Source organism: Octopus bimaculoides, chromosome 8 (genome assembly GCF_046866305.1).
Source record: "Octopus bimaculoides isolate indiv1 chromosome 8, ASM4686630v1, whole genome shotgun sequence".
NCBI classification, from domain to species: domain Eukaryota; kingdom Metazoa; phylum Mollusca; class Cephalopoda; order Octopoda; family Octopodidae; genus Octopus; species Octopus bimaculoides.
In genome coordinates this window covers 94,261,982-94,285,559 of record NC_142935.1, presented here as the reverse complement: position 1 = coordinate 94,285,559, position 23,578 = coordinate 94,261,982, and the positions used below count along the sequence as shown (strand labels likewise).

Here is a 23,578-nt window from a genome sequence, read left to right as displayed (position 1 = left end):
CTGAGGACGGAGCCTTGGTGGACCCCTACCTCTACCCGGAATTCATTGCTGTACTCATTTCCAACCCTCACCTTACTGGCCGCATCTCTGTACATGGCTCGCACAGCTCTCACTAGCCATTCTTCTATCCCAAGTTTCCTCATTGACCACCAGATAAGGGATCGGGGGACCCTGTCAAAGGCTTTCTCCATGTCAACGAAAGCCAGGTACAGAGGTTTATCCTTGGCTAGGTATTTCTCTTGCAACTGTCTCACTAGAAATAAGGCATCAGTAGTGCTTTTACCTGGCACGAACCCAAACTGCATCTCATCTAAATAGAGTAACAATAGAGTAACATAAAAAAAAAAATCGATGTAACTTACAGCTTTATCTCCTCCAGCACATAACGAGCGCCTCTGTTCAAATTCTTCTATCTTGGTATTGCTAAACTTGTCCGAATTTGCAACAACATAGTGGCGTGGATAATATTTTTCAGTGAGTCCACTCAACAGGCGTATCATCTCCATTGTGTGACCCCCTAGTCAACAGAAAAATAACAGAACAGTTAAATATGACGATGATTTATCATGCTGAAATATTTTACATAACTCAACGTTGATCTTTATTTAACTCATAGACCAGATTGAATAAACCTGTCCCCAAAGGCATAGTCATGGCATCAAAGAGAAAAGCAATTATTGGTTTAATGGAGTCAGAATCTGTAAAAATGTACAGCCACTTTTCCAAGCTTGCATGGGTCAGATGAAGTTTATTGGCACAGATTTTCTACATTCATCCAAAGATGTGTGTATGTGTATAAAAGTGTACACACATACTCTTTTACTTGTTTCAGTCTTTTGACTGTGGCCATGCTGGAGCACCGCCTTTAGTCGAGCAAATCGACCCCAGGACTTATTCTTTGGAAGCCTAGTACTTATTCTATCGGTCTCTTTTGCCGAACCGCTAAGTTTTTCATTTTCCTATTATTTCTCCACGTGCGGTTAACACAACCCCACTATTTTGATGATGATGATGATGATATATGTATATAATCATCACCGTTTTAACATCCACTTGCATGGGTCAAACAAAGTTTGAGAAAAATTTTCTACAGCCGATGGCTTCATGTTTCCAAGCAAGGTATTTCTCCATGGCCCGATAAGATTTTCCAGAATACTGGAATTGAATGACACTGCTTGTATCATAGTGACAATCATTTACAACTATTACACGAAATCAAAATAGATGGCCACACACACACACACACACACACACGATGGGCTTTTTTCAGTTGCCATCTATCAAATCCATACACAACACTTTGGTGGACTAGGACAGAAGACACTGGCCCCAGGTGCTGTGCAGTGGGATTGAACTTGAAACCACATAGTTGGGAAACCAACTTCATAATAACACAGCCAAGTCTCCACCTACCACATTTCCTATGTTATTGGTTTCAAATTTTGGTACGAGGCCAGCAATTTCAGGAGAAGGGCTAAGTCAATTATATTGACCCCAGTGCTCAACTGGTACTTATTTTAATGACTCTGAAAGTATGAAAGGGAAAGTCAACCATGGTAGAATTTGAACTCAGACTGTAAAGATGGACGAAATGCTGCTAAGCACTTTGCCCAGTGTGCTAACGATTCTGCCAGCTCACCACCTTATATAAACACAATATATCGACTCATTTATGAATATGGCATATTTCATAAAACAATATTCTCTGTTTATATCATTATAGTGATATCTGGTGTGAACATAAAGTCACTTTTTCACTCACAACACAATCATTCATCCATTCACTTCCCAAATCAGTCCCAGTGATCAACTCACCTGTATACATCACATGTAACTTAACATTACACATTCAATAGATTACACATACATCATTTCTCTCCGACGTCTACACATCATCTACATTCAATATCTCCTATTTCACTACCATATACCACCATACTTCTTACACATGCTGCATAGAGTTTATCTTTCACAAAGAGAGAAGACCCTTTTGTTGTCAAAATATGTAACACCTAAGGCGACGAGCTGGCAGAAACGTTAGCACGCCGGGTGAAATGCTTAGCGGTATTTCGTCTGCCGTTACGTTCTGAGTTCAAATTCCGCCGAGGTCGATTTTGCCTTTCATCCTTTCGGGGTCGATAAATTAAGAACCAGTTGCATACTGGGGTCGATCTAATCAACTGGGCCCCCTTCCCCTACAATTTTGGGCCTTGTGCCTAGAGTAGAAAAGAACATATGTAACAGCTCCTTGAATCATTTTTACCTCTCGTTAAAATACTATTACTACAGCCATCTGCAACATTACTTTTTCTTTTATCTTGAATGCGTTTCAGTCATTGGACTGCAGCCATGCTGGGGCACCACTTTGAAAGCTTTTTTAGTCAAACAAACTAATCCCAGTATTTATTTTCTTTCATTCTGGTACTTATTCCATCAGTCTCTTTAATAAAAGTGCTAACTTACAGGGACGTAAACCAACACCAGTTGTCAAGCGGTGAGGTGAAAGACACAAAAATAAATACATACACATACATTTATATATATATATATATAAATATATATATAAAGTGAAGTATATTGCCACTTAAATGTGGCTGACCCCTAGGGGTGGATGTTACTGTTGCTTTTAGCCCCAGGAGGACATCTCCTCCTGGGGCTAAAAGCAACAGTAACATCCACCCCTAGGGGTCAGCCACACTTAAGTGGCAATATACTTCACTTTATCGTGCAGTTACTGTTAATACTTCATTTAGAGAATTAACATTGCTTTCAAATTTATCAGAATATCGGACTGAAGATTTGGAATAGAGAAATTTTCATTCTCTTAACCATGAAACGATCGTATCCGATTAACTAAAGACTTATTTTGTTTATGCTTTTCCCTTCGGTTTTTTGTTCTATGTGTGCCATAAATATCGCCATCCGATTAGAGAAAAATTTGTAGTTTAGAATCAGTAGTTCTTTGACTGCTATTTCTAAATTTTCAGTATGTTGGAGAAGCAACTCAATGCTAATCCCTGTATATATATATATATATATATTTGTCATCTTGTTTGTTATTAACACAACATTTCGGCTGATATACCCTCCAACCTTCATCAGGTGTCTTGGAGAAATTTCAAACCTGGGTTCTCATTCCTAAGGTATTTTTCGATGTTGTTGTTGTTATTATTATCATTATTATTATTATTATTATTATCATTATTATTATTATCATTATTATTATTATTATTCAGGTCACTGCCTGGAATCAACCTCGGAATCTTGGGGTTAGTAGCCCATGCTCTTAACCACTATGCCATATGCCCGTGGGCATATATATATAAGAGAAGCTTCTTTCAGTTTCTAACTACCAAATACACTCAGAAGATTTTGGTCAACCAGAAGCCAAAGAAGACACTAGCCCAAGGCACCATACAGAGTGACTGAACCTACAATCACATGGTTGTGAAGCAAGCTTCTTAGCTACACAGCCACGCCGGATCTTTTTTAAAACGGGAGCCACATTTTTCATTAACGAAACACTTTGAAACTTGGAACACTGGTAGAATGTGTCATATAAAACATCTTTTTCTCTTAGTCTTCTTAAAAAAAAAAGAAATCCCTAAGTTATTCCATGTTAAAGTTGTCGTATTTCTGTAATTTCAACCAATCACTGACGTCCATTCAGCCGATATACATTAAGTGCCGACTACATAAACAAACGATTCTGAAACAATTCTATCGGTGATAGGGTTAGGGTTAGGGTAAAACAGCAAATTTAAAAAGAAAAAAGCAAATAAAACGAAGAAAAAAAAAAGAAAATGAAAAAAGCAAATAAAACGAAGCTATGGCTTAATCAGCCAAAGGAGTAAATGTAAACAACTGAATACTTGTCAGTGATTGGTTGAAATTATCGAAATAAGACAATTTTTTACATGAAATAAATTCAAATACAAAAATATTTTTCTGTTCTATAACACAAAATAGATAAGTATACAAAGTTTGAAAGTCTTTCCGTACCAAAAACACTACGTAAAACATAAATGAAAACTGTGGCCCCCGTTTTAAAAAAGATCCGCCACACCTGCACCTACAATCAGATCATTCACACCCACAATTATATCACCTTGGTAACAGAAGCTGTCAGCTACAGCTAATAAGCACCTGAAGAGTTCACAGATTTGAGTACCCTTAGCCACTAACTACCCTGAATATCTATCATATAAGCCCTGCTTTTCCATCAGCCTCCCAGAGGAACCCGTTTTCACTGTTATATTAAGTTCCTACATACTGAGTATATATATTTCTTAGACTGAGGATGTGTGGTGTAGCACGGTTAGGAAAATGTGTGCAATGCGGTTTGACGGTGTAGCATAGCTGCTAAGACGTATGAGGTGTGGTATGGTGCGGAAGTGAGGTCGTATGCGATGTAACAACGAGCACAGCCCTAATCAAAAAGACCTATGTTTACATCATGGCCAGCTCCCAGTTTTGTATATCAGAGATGAACTTGTTGAATGTGTCCTTTTGGTTTATTTTTTTTTAAGATGATAAAGTATTATATAAGGGAGATTTGACCACTATTTGACCAGAAGCTTCCCAGTCTGCATGGTTAAATAATGTGGACATATGTGGTGTGTTGTACAATAATGAAGATGTTGTGGGGAGGGCATTGTCACAGTGAGGTGGGGTGTAGTGTGACATAGTATGGTAGCGAATGCTGTGTAGGCAAGTGAAAGTATGTTATGGAGTACACTGTGGCAGTGAAGGTATGTTAGAATAGAGTAGTTGTGAGTGGAACAGGTTCAGTTAACCCTTTCGTATTCAGATTACTTTCAAATGTAATGCTTACACATTCACATGGTTTTTTTATTAATCAGGTCTTATCTCATAGCTCTGATATTTTCATAATATGACTGTTCATTTTTAGAATGACATTGTAGGGTGGGTGTGAGAGGCTGGATCTGGCCAGTTTCAACATGAAACAGATAGGATATTGGGGCAAGATGAACTTTGGCAACTTTTATAAGTTAATAACCTGGTTCTCATAGCTTAAAAGTCTCAAAGCCATAGCATGATCACGAGTACAGAAACCTAAAATTCAATAAGACAAAGATGAAAGAGTTAGTTACTAAGAGGGAGTACAAAATAGTCTTAATGAACACTTAACTGTATACCAGATTCCCACTTATAGCCATTTGTCTTTACTTTTATATAATGTGTCAGAGGTGTACTTGCCGAGCAAGGTACTTGATTTGAGTCCGTGCATTAAGACTAAAGCAATTTCAGCATGGAAGATATACTATTAGCCATTCAAAAACACACAGAGACTGTTAACTTCACTTAAACATCTATTATTTATTTTGTGTCAAAATTTTCGTCGAACGATCTGCGACCTGGTCACTGAAGTGATTGTTGCGTCGAAAATTAAGCGAACCTAACAGTTTTGCATGTTTTTGAACGGCTAATAATGTGTCCCCACATTGTGATTGTTTTAGTATAATGTTTGTACAGCTTCTTTCGCTCGCCGGTTTGACCATACAACTTACCTTGACATTCATAGTAAACTATATCACCATATGTCCTCACAACTACAATCCACACAATATGACAACATACACACATTCCACATACCAAGTCTTCACTATCGTACTATAACCCACATACCATGTATCCACTACCACACACGTCCTACCTGTGAACCCACTCAACATATCTTCGCAGTCACTCGACACGTTCTAATTCACACAACGCAGTCCTTAGTAATACAAAATAGCGGCGGGGTTTTGGAAAAGCTGTCCCTCGAAGTACCATATTACCATACCTCATAAGAAAGGAAAAGGGTATCATTTTTTATTCCTACGTTTTTTAGTACAGCTGAGATTCATACAACGAAAAATTTTTTTTCACCAAAAAAAGTCCAATTTTTAACATATTTACTCTCCAATTCCGTACCCAACAAATAAATATAACATAATGTACATACCAACGCATAAAACGTGCCCTATTTTACAAGTATATTTTGTAGATAAAAACCAAACTCAGTATGTTTTATCATGCGCTTATTGAAAGCTATCAGGGATGTGTGATTCAGAGCACGTAAATACTATGTTGTGACTGTATACTTGAACAATATAGTGTGAAATATACTATGAAGTATAAATAAATTACATTATGAGAGTACCAGATTTCAACTTTAACTTCTTTCAGATCAACTGTATAGTTATTTATATTTTGGTCAAGAGACTTGCCATACAAGATGTCAAACTCGTATTTCTGGCTGTGATGTTTTGTGTAACCACGATCGGCCACCAACCAAGTTGGTACACCACTGCTACGGTTTTGTTGTTATCCACTCGTTGTAGATTATCTGATAGGATGATAAAAAATTTATATTCCTTCATCTTTCTAAGAGAATTTCTTATTTAAATAATCAAAAGAAAAGTGGGGGGAGGTGGGACCTTAAAAGTAATAGTCATTGAGTAAAGCAAGACACATAATCAGTTGTGGGTTATATATGCTGGAGAAGGAAATATAATGAGATGATGTGACCTCTCATAATTATAGACGTATTGCACGTAATTTTTCATAAGTTTGTGCAAATAATGTAATTTGGACAGTTTTCAATATTCTATTATTAGCAACAATTATTGCACCTAGAAGACTTGCTCATCCGGCTCCCGCGTCTACAGCGCTCAGTTTCCCATCCGTAATACGACCGCTTTAAACGTAGGGCAAATTCTGGACACTTAAAAATTTGTTTTAATGCAAGTAATATGTGCCGGTAAATACGGTGCATATACAGTTAATTATTCTGAATTATTAATGTCTAAATTATGGAAAAACGAAAGATATTAACTAATGTAGGCTCCAGATTGGAAGAGTACTCTAGCCACCAGCAAACAACCAACAGTTCTATGAGCCCAAATTAATTTGCAGCTTATAGAAAATCCCTAGATACATTTATATCTTTAAAATATAAGGTGGTGGTCAGGGATGAACCGTCTAAAACTGATACACGGGCTCCACAACTCAACAATTTGTTGCTGACCAGCACAAGAGGGGTGGATTTGTTGACAGGCTCAGTAGCTTTTGCCGCTGCGTCATTCGTAGAGCATATCCGAGGGCGGTAGATGCGGGCGCGCATGTGTCTGTGAAATCATTCCTTCCGGGAAAAGATGAAAAGTGCAGCTTTCGTAGGGCCCTCTGTGTGTTCACCTTAAACTGGTGCAGGTTATTATCAACTGGATGAAAAAGGGGCAGACAGATCTGTGTGGAAGCTGCAGTCTAAGGGATAAAATTCAAACAGGAAAACAAGTGATATATACGTGGTTAGACGGGCGGATCGGAATAGAGTCCCCAAGTGATATAGAGCTAATTAATTAGAAGGAATTCGTGAAGTAGCAGTATAAGAAACAGACTGGTTTGCCACTTTTATCGGGAATGTTTATGTTTGTAGCAGTAGTACTGTCCTATATGTGAAAGCATTACTCCAACGCGAATTTTAAATCAACTTTGTAGAAGGTAACTATTTCTGGCCCCGATAAAAATTCTAGTTTCTGCGATGTAATGTTAGCAATGATGCTGTTGCTTCGGATCAGTCTTGACAAGGCAAACCTATGATCAAAGGCGTTCCAGTTGTGATCATCCTGTCTTTTCTATATCTGGGACTTCATTATTTAATGTGTACTTTCTTCTTTAAAAAACAGCAGTGTGTTGTTTTGTAGAACATTGACTGTTATGTTTAGCAGATCATGCAAACACGAAATGCTCCATCGTGGGCTGACAATGACAACTGAGTTCATTGAGAGATTGTGATGCCAAACATTTGTAAAGTTTGCAAGGACTTACATTGTGAGTTTTTTTTTATAACTAAGTACATTGCCGTGCTGTAGAAATATATACATTCATACGTGTACACACAAACACATACATACAAATACCTAATTTTAAAATACACAGCAACAGTTACATCAATTCATAAAACACATCAGGGAAATTCAAAACAGATGTACTGACCTGAACCTAGGACAGCGAGTGTCGAAACAGGGGTGCAGCGCTTGTTGCGTCCGTTCGTTTTAGAAAAGCCTCTGGTCACACGATATAAAATGCATAATAACAACCAAACAGGCAAAAGTCCTAAGAAGGTGGCCAGCACCGAATATAACAGACGTATCAAGTGCCATGTGAGATACATTGTGATCGAGACTTATCACTTACAACACAATCAGCACAGACTTCACCATCATCCATTATGTACACCCGACGAACTCATTTTTAGCAGATGTCGTAAAAAAAAAAACTGACACGACTAAACTAGTGTTGAGTTATCTGCTCTTACTCTTTACATCAATGCAAAGCAGAAAGAAGGTGGGAAAAGGTTAATACAGACTATTTACGCAAACATTTCATGTACCTTAGGAAGTACATTTTGTTAATAAAAACATAAAACGGAATTTATGTGGTTGTGCGGTGAAGATGCTTGTTTCGGGTTCAGTCCCACTGCATGCCTACTTAAATTTCAGCTGTGGTATTTGCCTGGTACTTTATTTTATTAACCCCCAAAAGGATGAAAGGTGAGATTTGAACTCAAGGATAATAAAAGATTAACAAAAGATAGGCTCTCTGGGCATAACTGGGAACACAGTTGCCTGACAACTGTTAGATACATTTGTTGAAAACAGGGAGAATATATAGTCATCAGCATTGAATATATATGACCTTTAATGTTCATGTTATGGTTGGATGCCTTTTCTGTTTCAAACTCTGACCAGTTTTCAAATATTTTTCAGCTAAGAGGTTATGATTTATACAAATATAAAAAAAAATATATATATATATATATACACGCGCACGCACACGCACACACACACACACATACACACATACACACACATAAGTAAGTGCATAAATTCAAAACAATGTGGAAAAAATAGTACTTAAATACCAAAGGTGGAGTAATGTGCTTTTTTATTCAAGCTGAAAAATCTTAAACTGTTCCTTAGAGTTTCATGTTACAGTTTGTCAGACAGTTATGATTACAATTGTCTGACAAATGGTAACTTGAAATTCTGAATAACAGTTTCTGAAGATTTTTCTGCTTGAATAAAAAGTGTGTGTGTGAGATCATCATTGTTTAATGTCCATCTTTCATGCATGCATGAGTAGAACAGTTGACAGGAGCAGGCCAGGTAGAAAAACTACCCTAGGCTGCTGTGTCTGTTTTGGCAGGGATTTTACGGCTGGATGCCCTTCCTAACACCAACCACTCTGCAGAGTGGACTCGGTGCTTTTTATGTGGCACTAGCATAGATGTGGTTAGTTTTGACATGATTTTTACAGCTGATCCAGCAGTTTGATACCTCTGTAGTTGTTTCTATCTTAGGCATCACCTTTACCCTTATAACGGCTGACTATATAACACTGCTATACCAGTCTTTGGAGATGACACCTTTCTGACACCTTTCTGAATAACCTGTTTAACCATGTGAGTGACTAGGCTGTGTCCCACACCATCTAATATTTTAATCGTCATAGCAGTGATACCCGATGGTCCAGGGGCTTTCACAGTCTTCATTTTCTTAATTGCCTTATCTATTGTACTGCTATCCACTCTGATAGCTGGTCCCTCAATATTTAAAAAACTCTCCTTCTACCAATCATTATATTTTACAATCTTTAATAGTGACACTTCCATGCATCTTTCTTCTCTGAGTCACTAAGTGCAAGCATACCATTATCCATTTGCACACATTTCTCACCTACCACATCTCTATTCTCTCTGATACACTGCTTTGCAATCCTGAACGCGTCATGCCTCTGATCCTCATGCTGCATAATATCAGCAAACTTCTTACCTTCTGCTATTCCTTTCGCCATGCAAACCTGTCACCCAGGCTCCCTGATATAATGCTTTGCTGCCACCATTTTTTCCAGTCCTTCAAAGCCTATTTCTTTGCTTCTATAGCACTATCCACCTCCTTGTTCCACACCAAGTCACTCTGGCCTGCATCAACCATGGATTTGGTCAGCGGCACCCAGTAAATTGTCCTGCAGGAATTTCCAGTTGTCCTCTAAGTTATATGTCCCTTCCTCCTCCTCCTCCTCTCTATCATCAGAAGCCTCCAGCAGAATGTATCTAAATTGTTGTTGATTTGCTGGGTCTTTGAGCTCCCATAATCTTCTTTTCCAACATGGTTTATGTCTTTGAGTCTCCCTAGCCTTAATTCTGAAGTCACTAACTAGTAGCTTATGTTGGGGTGTAGACACTTCACCTGGGAAAGACTTTGCATTTGTGAGCATCTGCTTGTCCCCTTGTCTGGTGAGAAGGTAATCAACCTGGCTTATATTCCTACCAGACTGATAAGTAATTTGGTGTCTAGCTTTCTAAAGTTAGTTTTGCAGACCATAAGATCATTTGCATCACAGAACTCAAATAGCCTTATACCTTCCTCATTCCTGGTACCAAAGCCATAACCACCATGCACACCATGGAATTCATGGGAATGCTGCCCAATATGTCCATTAAAGTCACCAGCCACAATAACAAAGTCTCTGTCATTTGTCATTGGGGTAGTTTGCAAAAGGACCTCATAGAATCAGTCCTTCTGATCATCGACTAACCCAGCCTGTGGAGCATAGGCAGAGATAAATGTAATTGTTAATCTATCTATAAGTCTCAACTTAATAACCCTTTTGCACACTCTGACTACCTCAGTTACCTTATCTACCCACTTTTCTGCTAAGAGTATGCCTACACCACCCACTCCATCACTCCTGCCTACCCAAAAGAATTTAAACCTCTGCTTCTTACCCACAAGGAATCTAGTACAGGCTCCTTTCCATCTCACTTCTTGCACACCACAAACATCAACATGACAACGCTCCATCATTTTGACAATCTCAACAGATCTCCCCTTTAGTGTGGCAACGTTGATGTTTGCAGCCCTCAAATTGTATACTGGGGGGGGGGGGAGAACGGGAAGGTAGTCGCTAAAGGGCTTTTGTTCATGTTTGAAAAGATCTGTGTAAACGTTTTCCTGGTAATGTAGTGTACATTGTGAATTTGATTCAATGAAGTAAAATTTTTCTCTCCTTCTCATACAGCATTAGATTAAGGGCCAGTAAAGAGAAGGGATAAGAAAGGCATAAAGTAGCCTTATGTGTCTATATACATATATACCTTACCACAGAATGTATTCAGTTCACTGAAGTACAATTTCCTAACTCCCTACAGCTTAAGACTAAGACCCAGTAAAGAAAGGGGTAACAAGAGCATGAAAGTAATCATATATATCCACTTATACATACCCAGTATTAACCTTAGATGCTAATACACACATATATTGTATATGTCTACACTCTCTGAGTGGTTGGCGTTAGGAAGGGCATCCAGCTGTAGAAACTCTGCCAAATTAGATTGGAGCCTGGTGTTGCCATCCGGTTTCACCAGTCCTCAGTCAGATCGTCCAACCCATGCTAGCATGGAAAGCGGACATTAAACGATGATGATGATGATGATGATATAAACACCACACAACATGATATGAATCTTACATAGTCATACATACAGAAACACATATACACACATACCCATACATCCACACACACACACACATATATATATATATATATATATCCATATACCCACACACACACACACACACATATGAACATGTAGTCCACATAATCAAACATATAGACATAAATATACCCACATACTCATATATACATACACACATATGAACATGCAGTTCACACAGAAGTAGACATAGAATTAAATATATACATATATACCCATAATCATATACATATATACTCATAAACATATACATCCACACTAAAATATATACATAATGAGGTTCACATAAGTACATACAGACACTTATACGGTAAGCTGACAGGCACACACACTCAAAAAATGGATACAGAGAGGGGAAACCTCTACACAGAGACCAGTACGATTTCCTAGGAAGAGACATGTACATTTATAATTAAACAGTGAGGGAGGGGTGGGAGGGCAGACGGGCATAATATTTTTGCAAGATGGACTCCATTTATAATGTACATTAAGATTCAAAACTTTTACTATAATTATTATTATCAATACACTCTAATCTACATAATATTATAGATTAACGTTTCAAGCTATATATTATCATATAAACGTAGGAGTGTATGAAAAACCATACTGTCCTATTCTAACATAAAACATAGGAGAATTCATGCTAAACTAGTCTGCATAATACATATGGAAAAATGGCTGGTAAGGATAAAACCTATTTATTTGTATTTCAGGTCCCTCATTCAACCTCTCAAGAGTTAGTGCACTGAAAAACACATCCAGTGCATTCTCTATAATGGTTGATGATAGGAGGGACATCCAACCTTAGAAACGAAGTCAAATGACACATGTATCTGTCTAAGGAGGCCGTAACTCCCAATAGAAGATGACTCAGACCATGTTGATCCATGTAACCCATACCAGCATGGAAAGTGGAAAAGCAGAAATGAAAATGAGGATGATGATATATTTACATCATATTCACATCACATCAGGCTGAACAAATTGAGAAAATATGCAAGTACAGTAACATTGACAATAAAGTGCGTGCGTATAGTGAGATAGATACATATTTGCATATATACGAACATAGATAGATTCATACAAACACAGATAGATAGATAGATAGATAGATAAATAGATAGATTCATACAAACACAGATAGTTAGATAGATTCATACAAACACAGATAGTTAGATAGATAGATAGATAGATAGACAGAGGATGCACACACACACACACACTAGTTCTATTTTATTTTCTACATGCCTCAGAACAGTAAATTCAACCAACCCAAATGGTATGATAATTAAATATCGTTAAACAGCATGTGTTCACTTCCCAAAATTTTCAGAAGTACAACAATTCCTACTGAGGAAAGTAGGAGTTGAGTATGTTATAGAAGTGGTGTCTTGCATATCTTCTTGGATTAAAGTTCTTTTGTATCCATGCATAGTATGAATGGAAGATGTTGAGATAGCAGGAAAAGGAAACCAAGATACTTAGTGTATGATGAAATGGAATATGGAAAAAATGAAAGAGAACTAGTATGTCTCTATGTATGTATATATATATATATATATATATATATATATATATATATATATATATATATATATATATATATATATATATATATGAGAATGTACGAAAAAAAACAACAACAGACGAGGACAGGTGGTGTAAACAACAAAAGGATGTGTTAGTTTGACGCTCGGGAATACAGAAAGTCTTTAACGTATATATATATATATATATATATATATGTATGTATATGCACATATATATATATATGTATGTGTGTGTGTGCATTCACACACATATGTCATAATACATATATTCACACACACACACACACACACACATACAAGGTGCAGTGAATAAACTGTCATCTAAATTATGCAAAAATAAAAATAACACTAACATCTCATTTTGACAGCTATATTTACCAAAATTACATAAAGATATCTTGAAATACTAAAGAGTAAATTCATTCAATAAAATTGCCGTTTGCTTCAACCACAACCTCAAGACGACTTTGGAATCTCCTGCAACTCTTCTGGATGGTCTCCTTGTTTAAGTTGGTGAATGTGGCAACAAGAGATTGAATCAAAAGGGTTAGATCCTTTTGATTCAATACTTCAACACATTGTTGACTTTTGGCCTCCTCAATAGGCATCATATGGTTTGTTATAAAAATGTTGTTAGATTCAATAAGGTGTTTAATCTTTTCACTATTTATGATTATTAATTTTTTCATTTATTTATTTTTTTTTTGAGGGTTAAACAATTTTTTTTAGATAACGCAATTTTATAATGGGGGTAAGGTAATCAAAAAGTACCATGTATTGAATTAAGAGAAGAAAAGAAAATGTAGAGTTGAAAGTTAATAATTATTTATTAATAAATTGATAAATTTTTCTTCCTACAGATGTTTCTATTTGTACTCATTAAATAAATTACAAATTTATGGTTTAAATTTGCATTTATAAATATGAGCAAGATATTACCATGGAAAAAGATTTACATTAAAAGATTACATGTTGACCTCTTAGTTTATACCTACAGACTAAATATATTATATATTTATATACACACATATATATACACACATATATACACACATATATATATGTTTGCATATATATGCTGCTGAGAGCCCCTTTGGTCATGACTGACCATGGGATTGCACCTAGAAAGTTACCCTCCCAGGCACAAGTCCGGGCAAGGTTGTTTATGGAAGACCAGCACTCGCCCATGCATACCAGCCTCCACTCTCCACACCACCAGTGTTATCCAAGAGAAAGGCAAAGGTCGATACAGCTTGGCACCTGTGACGTCGCAACTCATTTCTACAGCCGAGTGAACTGGAGCAACGTGAAATAAAGTGTCTTGCTCAAGAACACAACACACAGCCAGGTCCAGGAATCGAACTCACAACCTCATGATCGTAAGCTCAACGCTCTAAGCACTGAGCCATGCCCCTTCACTTTGTATACTCAATCAGTTAGGGAACGGACTGCTAGAATCACGATCACAAGCAAGACAGCTACTAAAGACAATAGTCCGACAGAGAAATGAAATTTACTGTCAGCAACTAAGAGACACCTTTCCTCGATTCTACAACTTTCACTAGCTCTAATTCTGTTCTCTTACAACATCATTCCATCGCCATCTGTAGATTACTACTAACAAAGTGTACACAAAACTATACAAAGAAAAATTCTACCACATCCAACTTTCTTTCGCATGCTCTCGGATTTTATAACCTGCCTGATGAGGAAAGGTATTTTCAACGTAACGGTAAATAAATACTTTCTTAAAACTTCATGCATTGTTCATCTTTCACATCCTACTACGGATCTTTTTTTAAAACGGGGGCCTCATTTTTCATTAATGTTTTACGTAGTGTTTTTGGTACGGAAAGACTTTCAAACTTCGTATACTTATCTATTTTGTGTTATAGAACAGAAAAATATTTTTGTATTCGAATTCATTTCATGTAAAAAATTGTCTTATTTCGATAATTTCAACCAATCACTGACAAGTATTCAGTTGTTTATATTTACTCCTTTGGCTGATTAAGCGATGTAAAGCGTATTTAATCTTCATACCTTCGTTTTATTTGCTTTAACCCTAACCCTAGGGTTAGGGTTAGGGTTAATTGTTTCAGAATCGTTTGTTTATGTAGTCGGCACTTAATGTATATCGGCTGAATGGACGTCAGTGATTGGTTGAAATTACAGAAATACGACAACTTTAACATGGAATAACTTAGAGATTTCTTTTTTTTTAAAGAAGACTAAGAGAAAAAGATGTTTTATATGACACATTCTACCAGTGTTCCAAGTTTCAAAGTGTTTCGTTAATGAAAAATGTGGCCCCCGTTTTAAAAAAGATCCCCTACTACATGCCGTTATAACAACAAATTTTTATCGTTACAACTGCTGACTCCGACATTTCATATTATTGTGTACCTAATCAATCTTAACCGTTACATATGTATGCATGATCCTTCTAGCTATCTATCGTTTTATCTGTGAGTGTATGTGTTTGTTTGTGTGTGTGGCTCAACAAATATGCGGAGGCGTATCTGTGTGTGCGTAATATACAAAAGCAAGCATACACAAGTCTGCTCAAGAGTTAAAAGAGGATCCGACTGACTTTCGAAATAACTATTGCTATCTCAGAGGAAGGAAACGGCACTGAATCGGAAACCAAAAACAGAAAGAAAAGAAATTACGATTCTTTTAGAATCGTAATTTCCGTCGTATAGAACACGGGAATACTTAAAATGAAAAATCTCACTCAATTTATTACCCTCTTTGTTCCCTATGAAGTAGTGATAGCTATTCCTAAAGTCTGACGAGAATCCTCGTCATTACCAGCTTTAGTCCAATATTAAATAAGAGCCATGCGCGTGACAGAAAACGGCATGTTGTACACTGTATCGATTCCACCGACAGTAGCTTACTTTCGTTTCAATAACTAACAAATACAAAATTACAATTATTAACCCAATAATTCAATTTCATTTCTGAGTATCAAGGGCAGTAACTCAGCCTAACCTATTTTAATTGCTATTACATTAACAGCACTGTTTGGACAATTATCTTATTAAAGGTACTATTACGTGAGATGTATTTTTATAGGTTCCATTCCAATTATCTGTTCATTTCTATTTGGATTATCACTCGTTATTTATCAACTTGAATATGTATGATAATTAAAATAATTATGGATATTTATCAATACATACACATACGCAGGCACACACACACACAACAGAAACAGGTGTGTTCCTAGAGTCAACTGTCCCACTCATGCCAGCATGGAAAACTACCGTTAAATAGTGATGATGGTGATGGTGGTGATGATGATGGTGATAATGATGATAGACGCATTCACAGGACTCTGAGGTTTCATTGGCGAATTAAGTATTCTGGCAGAACATCTACCGGTGTCATAACAAGAGGACTCAGCAGGGGTTCTCTCAGCAGAGAAAAGCATACTTGGGAGTTGAAGGGAATACTGTGCTGATCTCCAAAAATCCAGTTACAATAAAATCTTCTGGTAAACACAAAGTACATCTAGGAATACAGAGGCTGAAGTTATTGAGACAATTACAGCTTTCAGATGTAACAATGTGCCCATTTCCTTTGTACACCTGGAAAAGGCATGTGGCTGCCTACTGCAGGACATGCTGTTCAGGGTTTTGCAGGAATTTAGGTTTAATGGGTGACTTTTGATTTTTAGAAGTGCTTTTGGTTGTCAGGAATGCCCAAATGTTTGTGTTTGCCAGTGGTATTAAATCAAAACCTGTCAATGTTAGTATTGGACTTCAGCAGGGGTGCATATTGTCATCTCTCTTTTCGTTAATGTTGTGTCGACGCCCCCAAGCGAAGAAGTAGGATCGCCCAAGACATAAATAGAGGTAGTCTGGCTGTAGTAGAGAGTTGAGTGACTGTTGAGTAGAGATCATCCAGAGGTGCTAGACACCAGCAGCTTGAGGTAATCTTCCAGTTTCGGGAGGTAAAAAAAAGTAAATAAGAATACAAGGGAAATAACTTAACGTCTTACTAGTATTATCCGTACTCTCCTCACCCCATCCGTTCGCGAGCGCGCATTCTTCATATTCGTTCACAGCAAGTTGTTTTACACCTATTACACTAATTTTTTTTTTTTTTTTAGCTCTGGTCAAACGCTTTAGTTTGACTGTTATTTCCCTATACTGGAAGATTACCATAAGTTGTTGTGCAGCCGGCACTATGATATTCAATCACGTGTGTGATTTATATATAAACAGTTAACTTCAATCACGTGTGTGATTTTATTTATAAACAGCTAAAAAAAAAAAACATTTCAGAGGTGTACGGATAATACTAGTAAGACGTTAAGTTATTTCCCTTGTATTTTATTTACTTTTTTTTACCTCCCGAAACTGGAAGATTACCTCACAATTATTGGGTGTAGGATCAGTTGACTGATATTTACAGATGATATGGTACTACTTAGCTCGTCAGAAGGTAATCTCCAGTATGCACTGAATGGATTTACAACTGTATGCTTCAAGGTAGAGATCAAAATTAGTGTTGTGAAACTGATGCATGATCTTCTCAAGTAAGTCTTCCCTGTGCACGTTGTATGTTAGTTTGATTTGTAAGTGTACACGATTTGTAAACGCACATGATTTTACAGAGGTTAGACTAGAGATGTAGAAGTAGAGAACACAATAACTTGGAGACATCGTTTGTATGGAAAACTATAATTAAGCTGATGCTTAAGGTGGTGGACTGGCAGAGTCATTACCGTGCTGGGCAAAATGCTCAGTGGTATTTCATCCATGTTTATGTTCTGAGTTTAAATTCTGTCAAAATTGATTTTATCTCTCATACTATTGGGCTCGAAAAAATAACTACACATTGAGCACTGGGGTCTGTGTAATCGAATTACCCCCCTCCCTCGAAATAGCTGGCTTTGTGCAAAAATTTGAAACCAATATATTCCTACTTCATACAAAGAACATTAATAAGTGAACTGCAAATAAACGTGTGTCAGTGCAAAGTTAATAAGGGAAAGGCTAAACAATGCTTAATATTATTTTCTTCTACCTTAGGAGGGTCGTTATGCCAATAATAAACGCACACACTGGTTCAATTTCACTTCATTATTATTTGTCAATTGGTTGGATATTCAACCAACTAACTGATTTATTGACTACTTGATTAATCATTTGGTCAATCAATCAATCAGTCAATGAAGAGGTCATGATCAGCAACAAAAGATCTTTGAAAAATACTGTTGATTGAGTGATTAATCAAACAATCGATTACTTTGTCAGTTTAATAGCAAAATCAACTGACAAATAATAATTTAGTGAAATTGCACCAGTGCATATGTTTACTTTGACACAATGATCCCTCTAGAGCAGGGGTTTTCAAACATTTTGACTTGCGGACCCCTTTATAGTTCAGGCTTTACCTTAGGGACCCCCTTATAAACGCTTATGAAATTTATACATAAATATTTGCTTAAAATAACATATATTTTTACATTTATTTATTTAACAGTATTTAACAAAATAGGTTTATTGTCAATTAAAAGATTTCGATTAAAGAACATATATAAAATCAAATTGCCCATAAAAAGTATTTGCTGTCCACGGACCCCCTGTCTTGTCCTTGCGGACCACAGTTTGAAAACCCCTGCTCTAGCATACAAACAAAATCTTGTTTCAACCCGAGTTACAGCAAAAATCATACTAACCAAATACAAAAGTTCAATATTATTTCATTTTCAAGTAAATATGGGAGATAACTCTACATGGATTTAAGTGTATCCTGACTTCATCAACAAAGACTATATACATTTGACAAAACTTTCGAAAGAAACGTCTAAGTAAATCTATAAAATTATCCTGTGAGTACCTATGAATGTAGTGCAATAACTATGGAATGAAAGAGGACAAATAATCTGTTATACAAAACACATGGCTGTGTGATAAGAAGTTTGTGTCCCAACCACCTGGTTCTGGGTTCAATCACATTCTGTAGCTTATTGGGTAAGTGTCTCCAACTACAGCCCGAGGCTGACCAAAACCTTGTGAATGGATTTGATGAATGGAAAATGAAAGTAGCCCATCGTATTTGTAAGTGGTGGTAGTGGTGGTGGAGGTGGTGGCAATGATGATGGTGATGGAGGTGAATTATTTGCAAGACAATTACATGATATATTGTGGAATGGGAGTGAAGACACTCTCTCTTCTGTAATGTAAGTTGCTATGTAGCTCTCCTCTACAGTAACAAACCTGTTCTGTGTTGAACCCTTCTTTCATACTTTTGCCTCTCACTTCTTAACATTCATGCTACCTTCCTCTCTGCTGGAGCTCACCTCCTAATCAAAGGGGGATCTTAGTCTTATGAGCTGCATGGCAAACTTGCTTGTGCTGGTGCCATGACAAAAAGCATCCAGTACTCACTGCAAAGTGGTTGGTGTTTAGAAAGGGCATCCAGACATAAAAAAAAGCATGTCAAAGTTGTCATTGGAACACAATGCAGTCTTTGGAACAATTGGATCCTGCTATACTGTTCAACTCATCAACCTACACCAAGATGGAACATGGTTATTAAATGATGATGATAATCAACATCATCTTCATCATCATCATTTAACAACCGTCTTTCATTCTGGCATAAGTTGAATGATTTGACTAGAGCTGATAGGCCAGAGGATTATACCAAACTTTACTGTCTACTTTGGCATGCTTTTTACAACTGGATACCCTTCCTAATGCCAACCACTTTACAGAATAGAAGAGGTGTGCTTTTTACATGGCACCAGCACTAGCAAGGTCTGCTTTGACATGGTTTTTATGGTTGGATGCCCTTCCTTATGCCAATCACTTTACAGAGTACACTTTACATGGCACCATCACCAGCGAAGTCACCAAGTTAACTTGCAATACAAAGACTTTTGAGGTAGGGTTGTATTGAAGGAGGTGGCTTTCTACCAGGTGATGTGTGGTTAGATTATAACAGAGGGATAGAAACATGTCTTGCTGTAGAAGAAATACATAGTAACCTCAGTTGGAGGAGGAGAGTGAGTGAAGGGGAGAGTGAGAGCGAGAGTAAGGGAGAGCAAGAGAAAGTGAGAGAGATGATGGCAATGTGAATACAAATAGAATGATAGAGGATTGCCCAGGATGTGTGAGTAGGGATCACATAAGAATGCAAAATGTGGGGAGGGGAATTGGAGTGACTGATAAAATTGGGGCATATAAGAAGGGGATGACAGGATAGCAATGATGCAGTTGGTTGGCGGGAGGACAGGATTTGGCTTCAGGAATGGGGAAGGAAAGATAAGCATAGCACATGAAGAAGTGGAGATGAGAAAAAGAAGAGATGTAGTGTGGTTTATTGGAGTAGGGTGTGTGAAATTAATACTACATGCAGGTGGAACATACAGCCCTTCCAGAACTCAGTTTCACTGGGGTGGGCAGGTCGTCTCAAGAACCGCATAACGCCTGGCATCTTGGTCCATTGTCATCTCCTCCATGAGGCCCAGCATCTTGAGATCAACCCTCACTACTTCATCCTATGTCTTCTTGGATCTTCCTTTTCCATTGGTGCCATCCACTTTAAGTGGTTGGCACTTGTTTATAGAACCGTCTTCATTCATATATATCATAGCCAAACTAACATAGTCTTCTGTCTTGCATAGTCTTGTGATTCTTCCTATGCCCAACTTTTCTTTCAGAACATTTGTACTTTGTTATACAAGAACACTGATGCTGCACATCCATCGGAGTACACCAGCTTCTTTCTTCTCAAGTCTACACATGATGTCTGCATTCAAAACTCACATCTCACTTCTCTGTTTATCTATCTATCTATCTATCTGTCTGTCTGTCTGTCTGTCTGTCTGTCTGTCTGTCTGTCTGTCTGTCTGTGTATGCAGAGCTATGCATGCACGTGCTTACACACACACACACACACACACATGTGCATATGATAAGTTGCATTGCTAAGTGGCATTTTGTCTGTCTTTACATTCTGAGTTCAAATTCCACCAAGGTTGATGTTGCCTTTCATCCTTTTGGGTTGATAAGATAAGAAAATAAGTACTAGTCAAGTACTGGGGCTGATATAATTAACTTATACCTTCTCCCAAATTTCAGGCCTTGTGCCTATAGTAGAAAAGATTATTACTATATAGTTGTATATAATTGTATATATATATCTGTGTGTTTGTGTATGTGTGTGTGAGTGTGTGATTGTGTGCGTATGTGTATACATACACACACACATGTACACATATCTCCCTCTCTCTCTTTCTCTCTCTCTCTCTCTCTCTCTCTCTCACTATATATATATATATATATATATATATATATATATATTAATTGATGTGTACAGTATTATATATCCATTAGGGCTCATCTTACCAATTGGTTTCACACTAAGGGTTCAACGAGTGTTAGGTAACAGTCCGATTATGTAACCCTGTGCTCATCAGAAGTAGCTGTTATGGAATGAAATATGGACTGCCTGAGTGAGAAGGGGAAGAGAGGGAGAGATAAAGAGAGATAGATACACACACACACACACACACACTCTCTCTCTCTCTCCCACACACACGCATACACACACATGATTCCTTTCCTCTCTGTCTTTTTCCCTACCCCTTTTCTCAATAAACCCTAGTATTATCCCCTTCACTTTCCCATGTTTCCTGTTGTTGTTCTTCCCCCAATTAGTGCCTACTGTACAACTCTTATATTCTCATCCCTTTACTTTCTCTCCTTTTTTTCCTATCTATTTTAGGCCCTTAGCCATGCAAGTTACAAGGTAGTCTTCACTACTGCTGATGTCTTGAAAAATATACCTGGTACACTCTGTAAAGTGGGTGGCATTAGGAAGGGCATCCAGCCAAAAAAAAAAAAACCTTACAGAAGTAGGCCCTGAAGCATTGTGCAGTCCACTGACCCATCAGAATCTATCAAACCATAAAATTGATGCCAGTATAGAAGCTAGATGTAAAATGATGACAATGATATATCTCATGTGCTACATTTTGGCTTGGTTTCTATGGATAGATGCTCTTCCTAACACCAAATATTCTTCAGAGTGTACTGCATATATATTTTCATGGTGCCAGCACTTGGGATGTATCATGTCCTAATCAAAACTTATGGCTCTTGTCACACTTAGACTTTACAGATTATACTGGGTGCATTTTTTTCATAGCACCAACACTAATGAGGTAGCCTTGTCTATTACATGATTTAAGAGATCTCTTGACCTCATATAACTGCTTACTCACAAACCTTTTTATAGTATGTGAGGCATGGCTAATGGAGTGATAGATGCATGAATGGTATGGCTATGAATGATAGCCAGTTGAGTGATAGAGATAATGATGATAAGAAAGTGAGTGACAGAGAGAGAGAGATGAGACGGTGTCAAGGTACACAGACACCAATGACAGAACGATAAAAGGTTAAGTGATAAAGAAAGAGGTGATAGGAAAGTGTGTGATAGGGGAATGATGAGTGGGCATCAAGTTGCGGGGAAGACAGTGATAGCAGACTTGGTGGTAAATATATCTACTCACACACACATGCACGGATACATATGTGGTGTACACACACACACACACACACACTCTCACGTACATATGCACATATGTCTGTATTAAATCTGTCAATCCTTATTACTATTGCCATTTTTGTGATTTTTCAATTCTTCATTCTTCCAACTGGCCAATCAGCACAGTCCTTTGTCAACTCCTACATGAAATGCACCATCATTAAGTCATATTTCACTACATAAACCCACATTTTTTTTTGTCTCTTCCTTTCACAGGAGCCATTTACTTTGAGCATGTGTTATTTATTTGTGCCTCTCTCATTCTCCATATGCCTCATATGCTCGTACCAGCACTGTCTCTTTCTTGGTTGCTACACTTGATTTTGATTCCTCTTATATGTACAGTCTTCTCTTCAGATCTTTAACATCCCATTCTTTGTGAATATGCACTCTACAATTAGGAAGAAACCCTTAGTTGCAAAGCAGAAGTAATAGCTCCCTGAACTTCTTTCAACCCTTTGCCACCCAGACTTTGGCTTCTATGCTTTCAGAACAACCACCTACATTGCAATAAGTGTTCAACTGTGCATGTATATGTGTATGTATGAGTGAATGCAAACATACATACATTCATACATACATACATACATACATATATAGATACATACATACACCCCCTCATGCAAACATACATACATACATACATATAAAAATATATAAATATTTGAGAAATTAAGAGTTATGGCCAGTCATAGTGACTTTTGGTTTTGCGAAATCAGTGGTCACTCTAAAATTGGCCATAACTTTTAACTTCCCCAAAAATATATTACTGATCTAAGAGTGTGATTCTTTTGTGGATATATGAACTACTGACAATGTATGTATGTATGTATGTATGTATGTATGTATGTATGTATGTATGTATGTATGTCATTATTCAGTTTAT

The 23,578-nt window shown here is 37.3% G+C and overlaps 1 protein-coding gene across 2 annotated transcripts in view; it reads right to left on the bottom strand.

Annotated features, from left to right (window-relative positions):
* Positions 1-8,284, bottom strand: part of LOC106883235 (UDP-N-acetylglucosamine transferase subunit ALG14) — a 30,480-nt gene extending 22,196 nt beyond the window's left edge. The window contains exons 1-2 of one of the 2 annotated variants that reach the window (XM_014934166.3): positions 8,002-8,284; positions 363-517 (exon numbers count right to left, since the gene is read on the bottom strand). In XM_014934166.3, the coding sequence (XP_014789652.1) occupies positions 363-517; positions 8,002-8,179 (333 nt within the window). In that variant the 5' untranslated portion in view covers positions 8,180-8,284. The remainder of the gene's footprint in view (positions 1-362; positions 518-8,001) is intronic. The other variant, XM_014934165.3, reaches the window with a different exon arrangement.
* Positions 8,285-23,578: the final 15,294 nt, after the last annotated feature.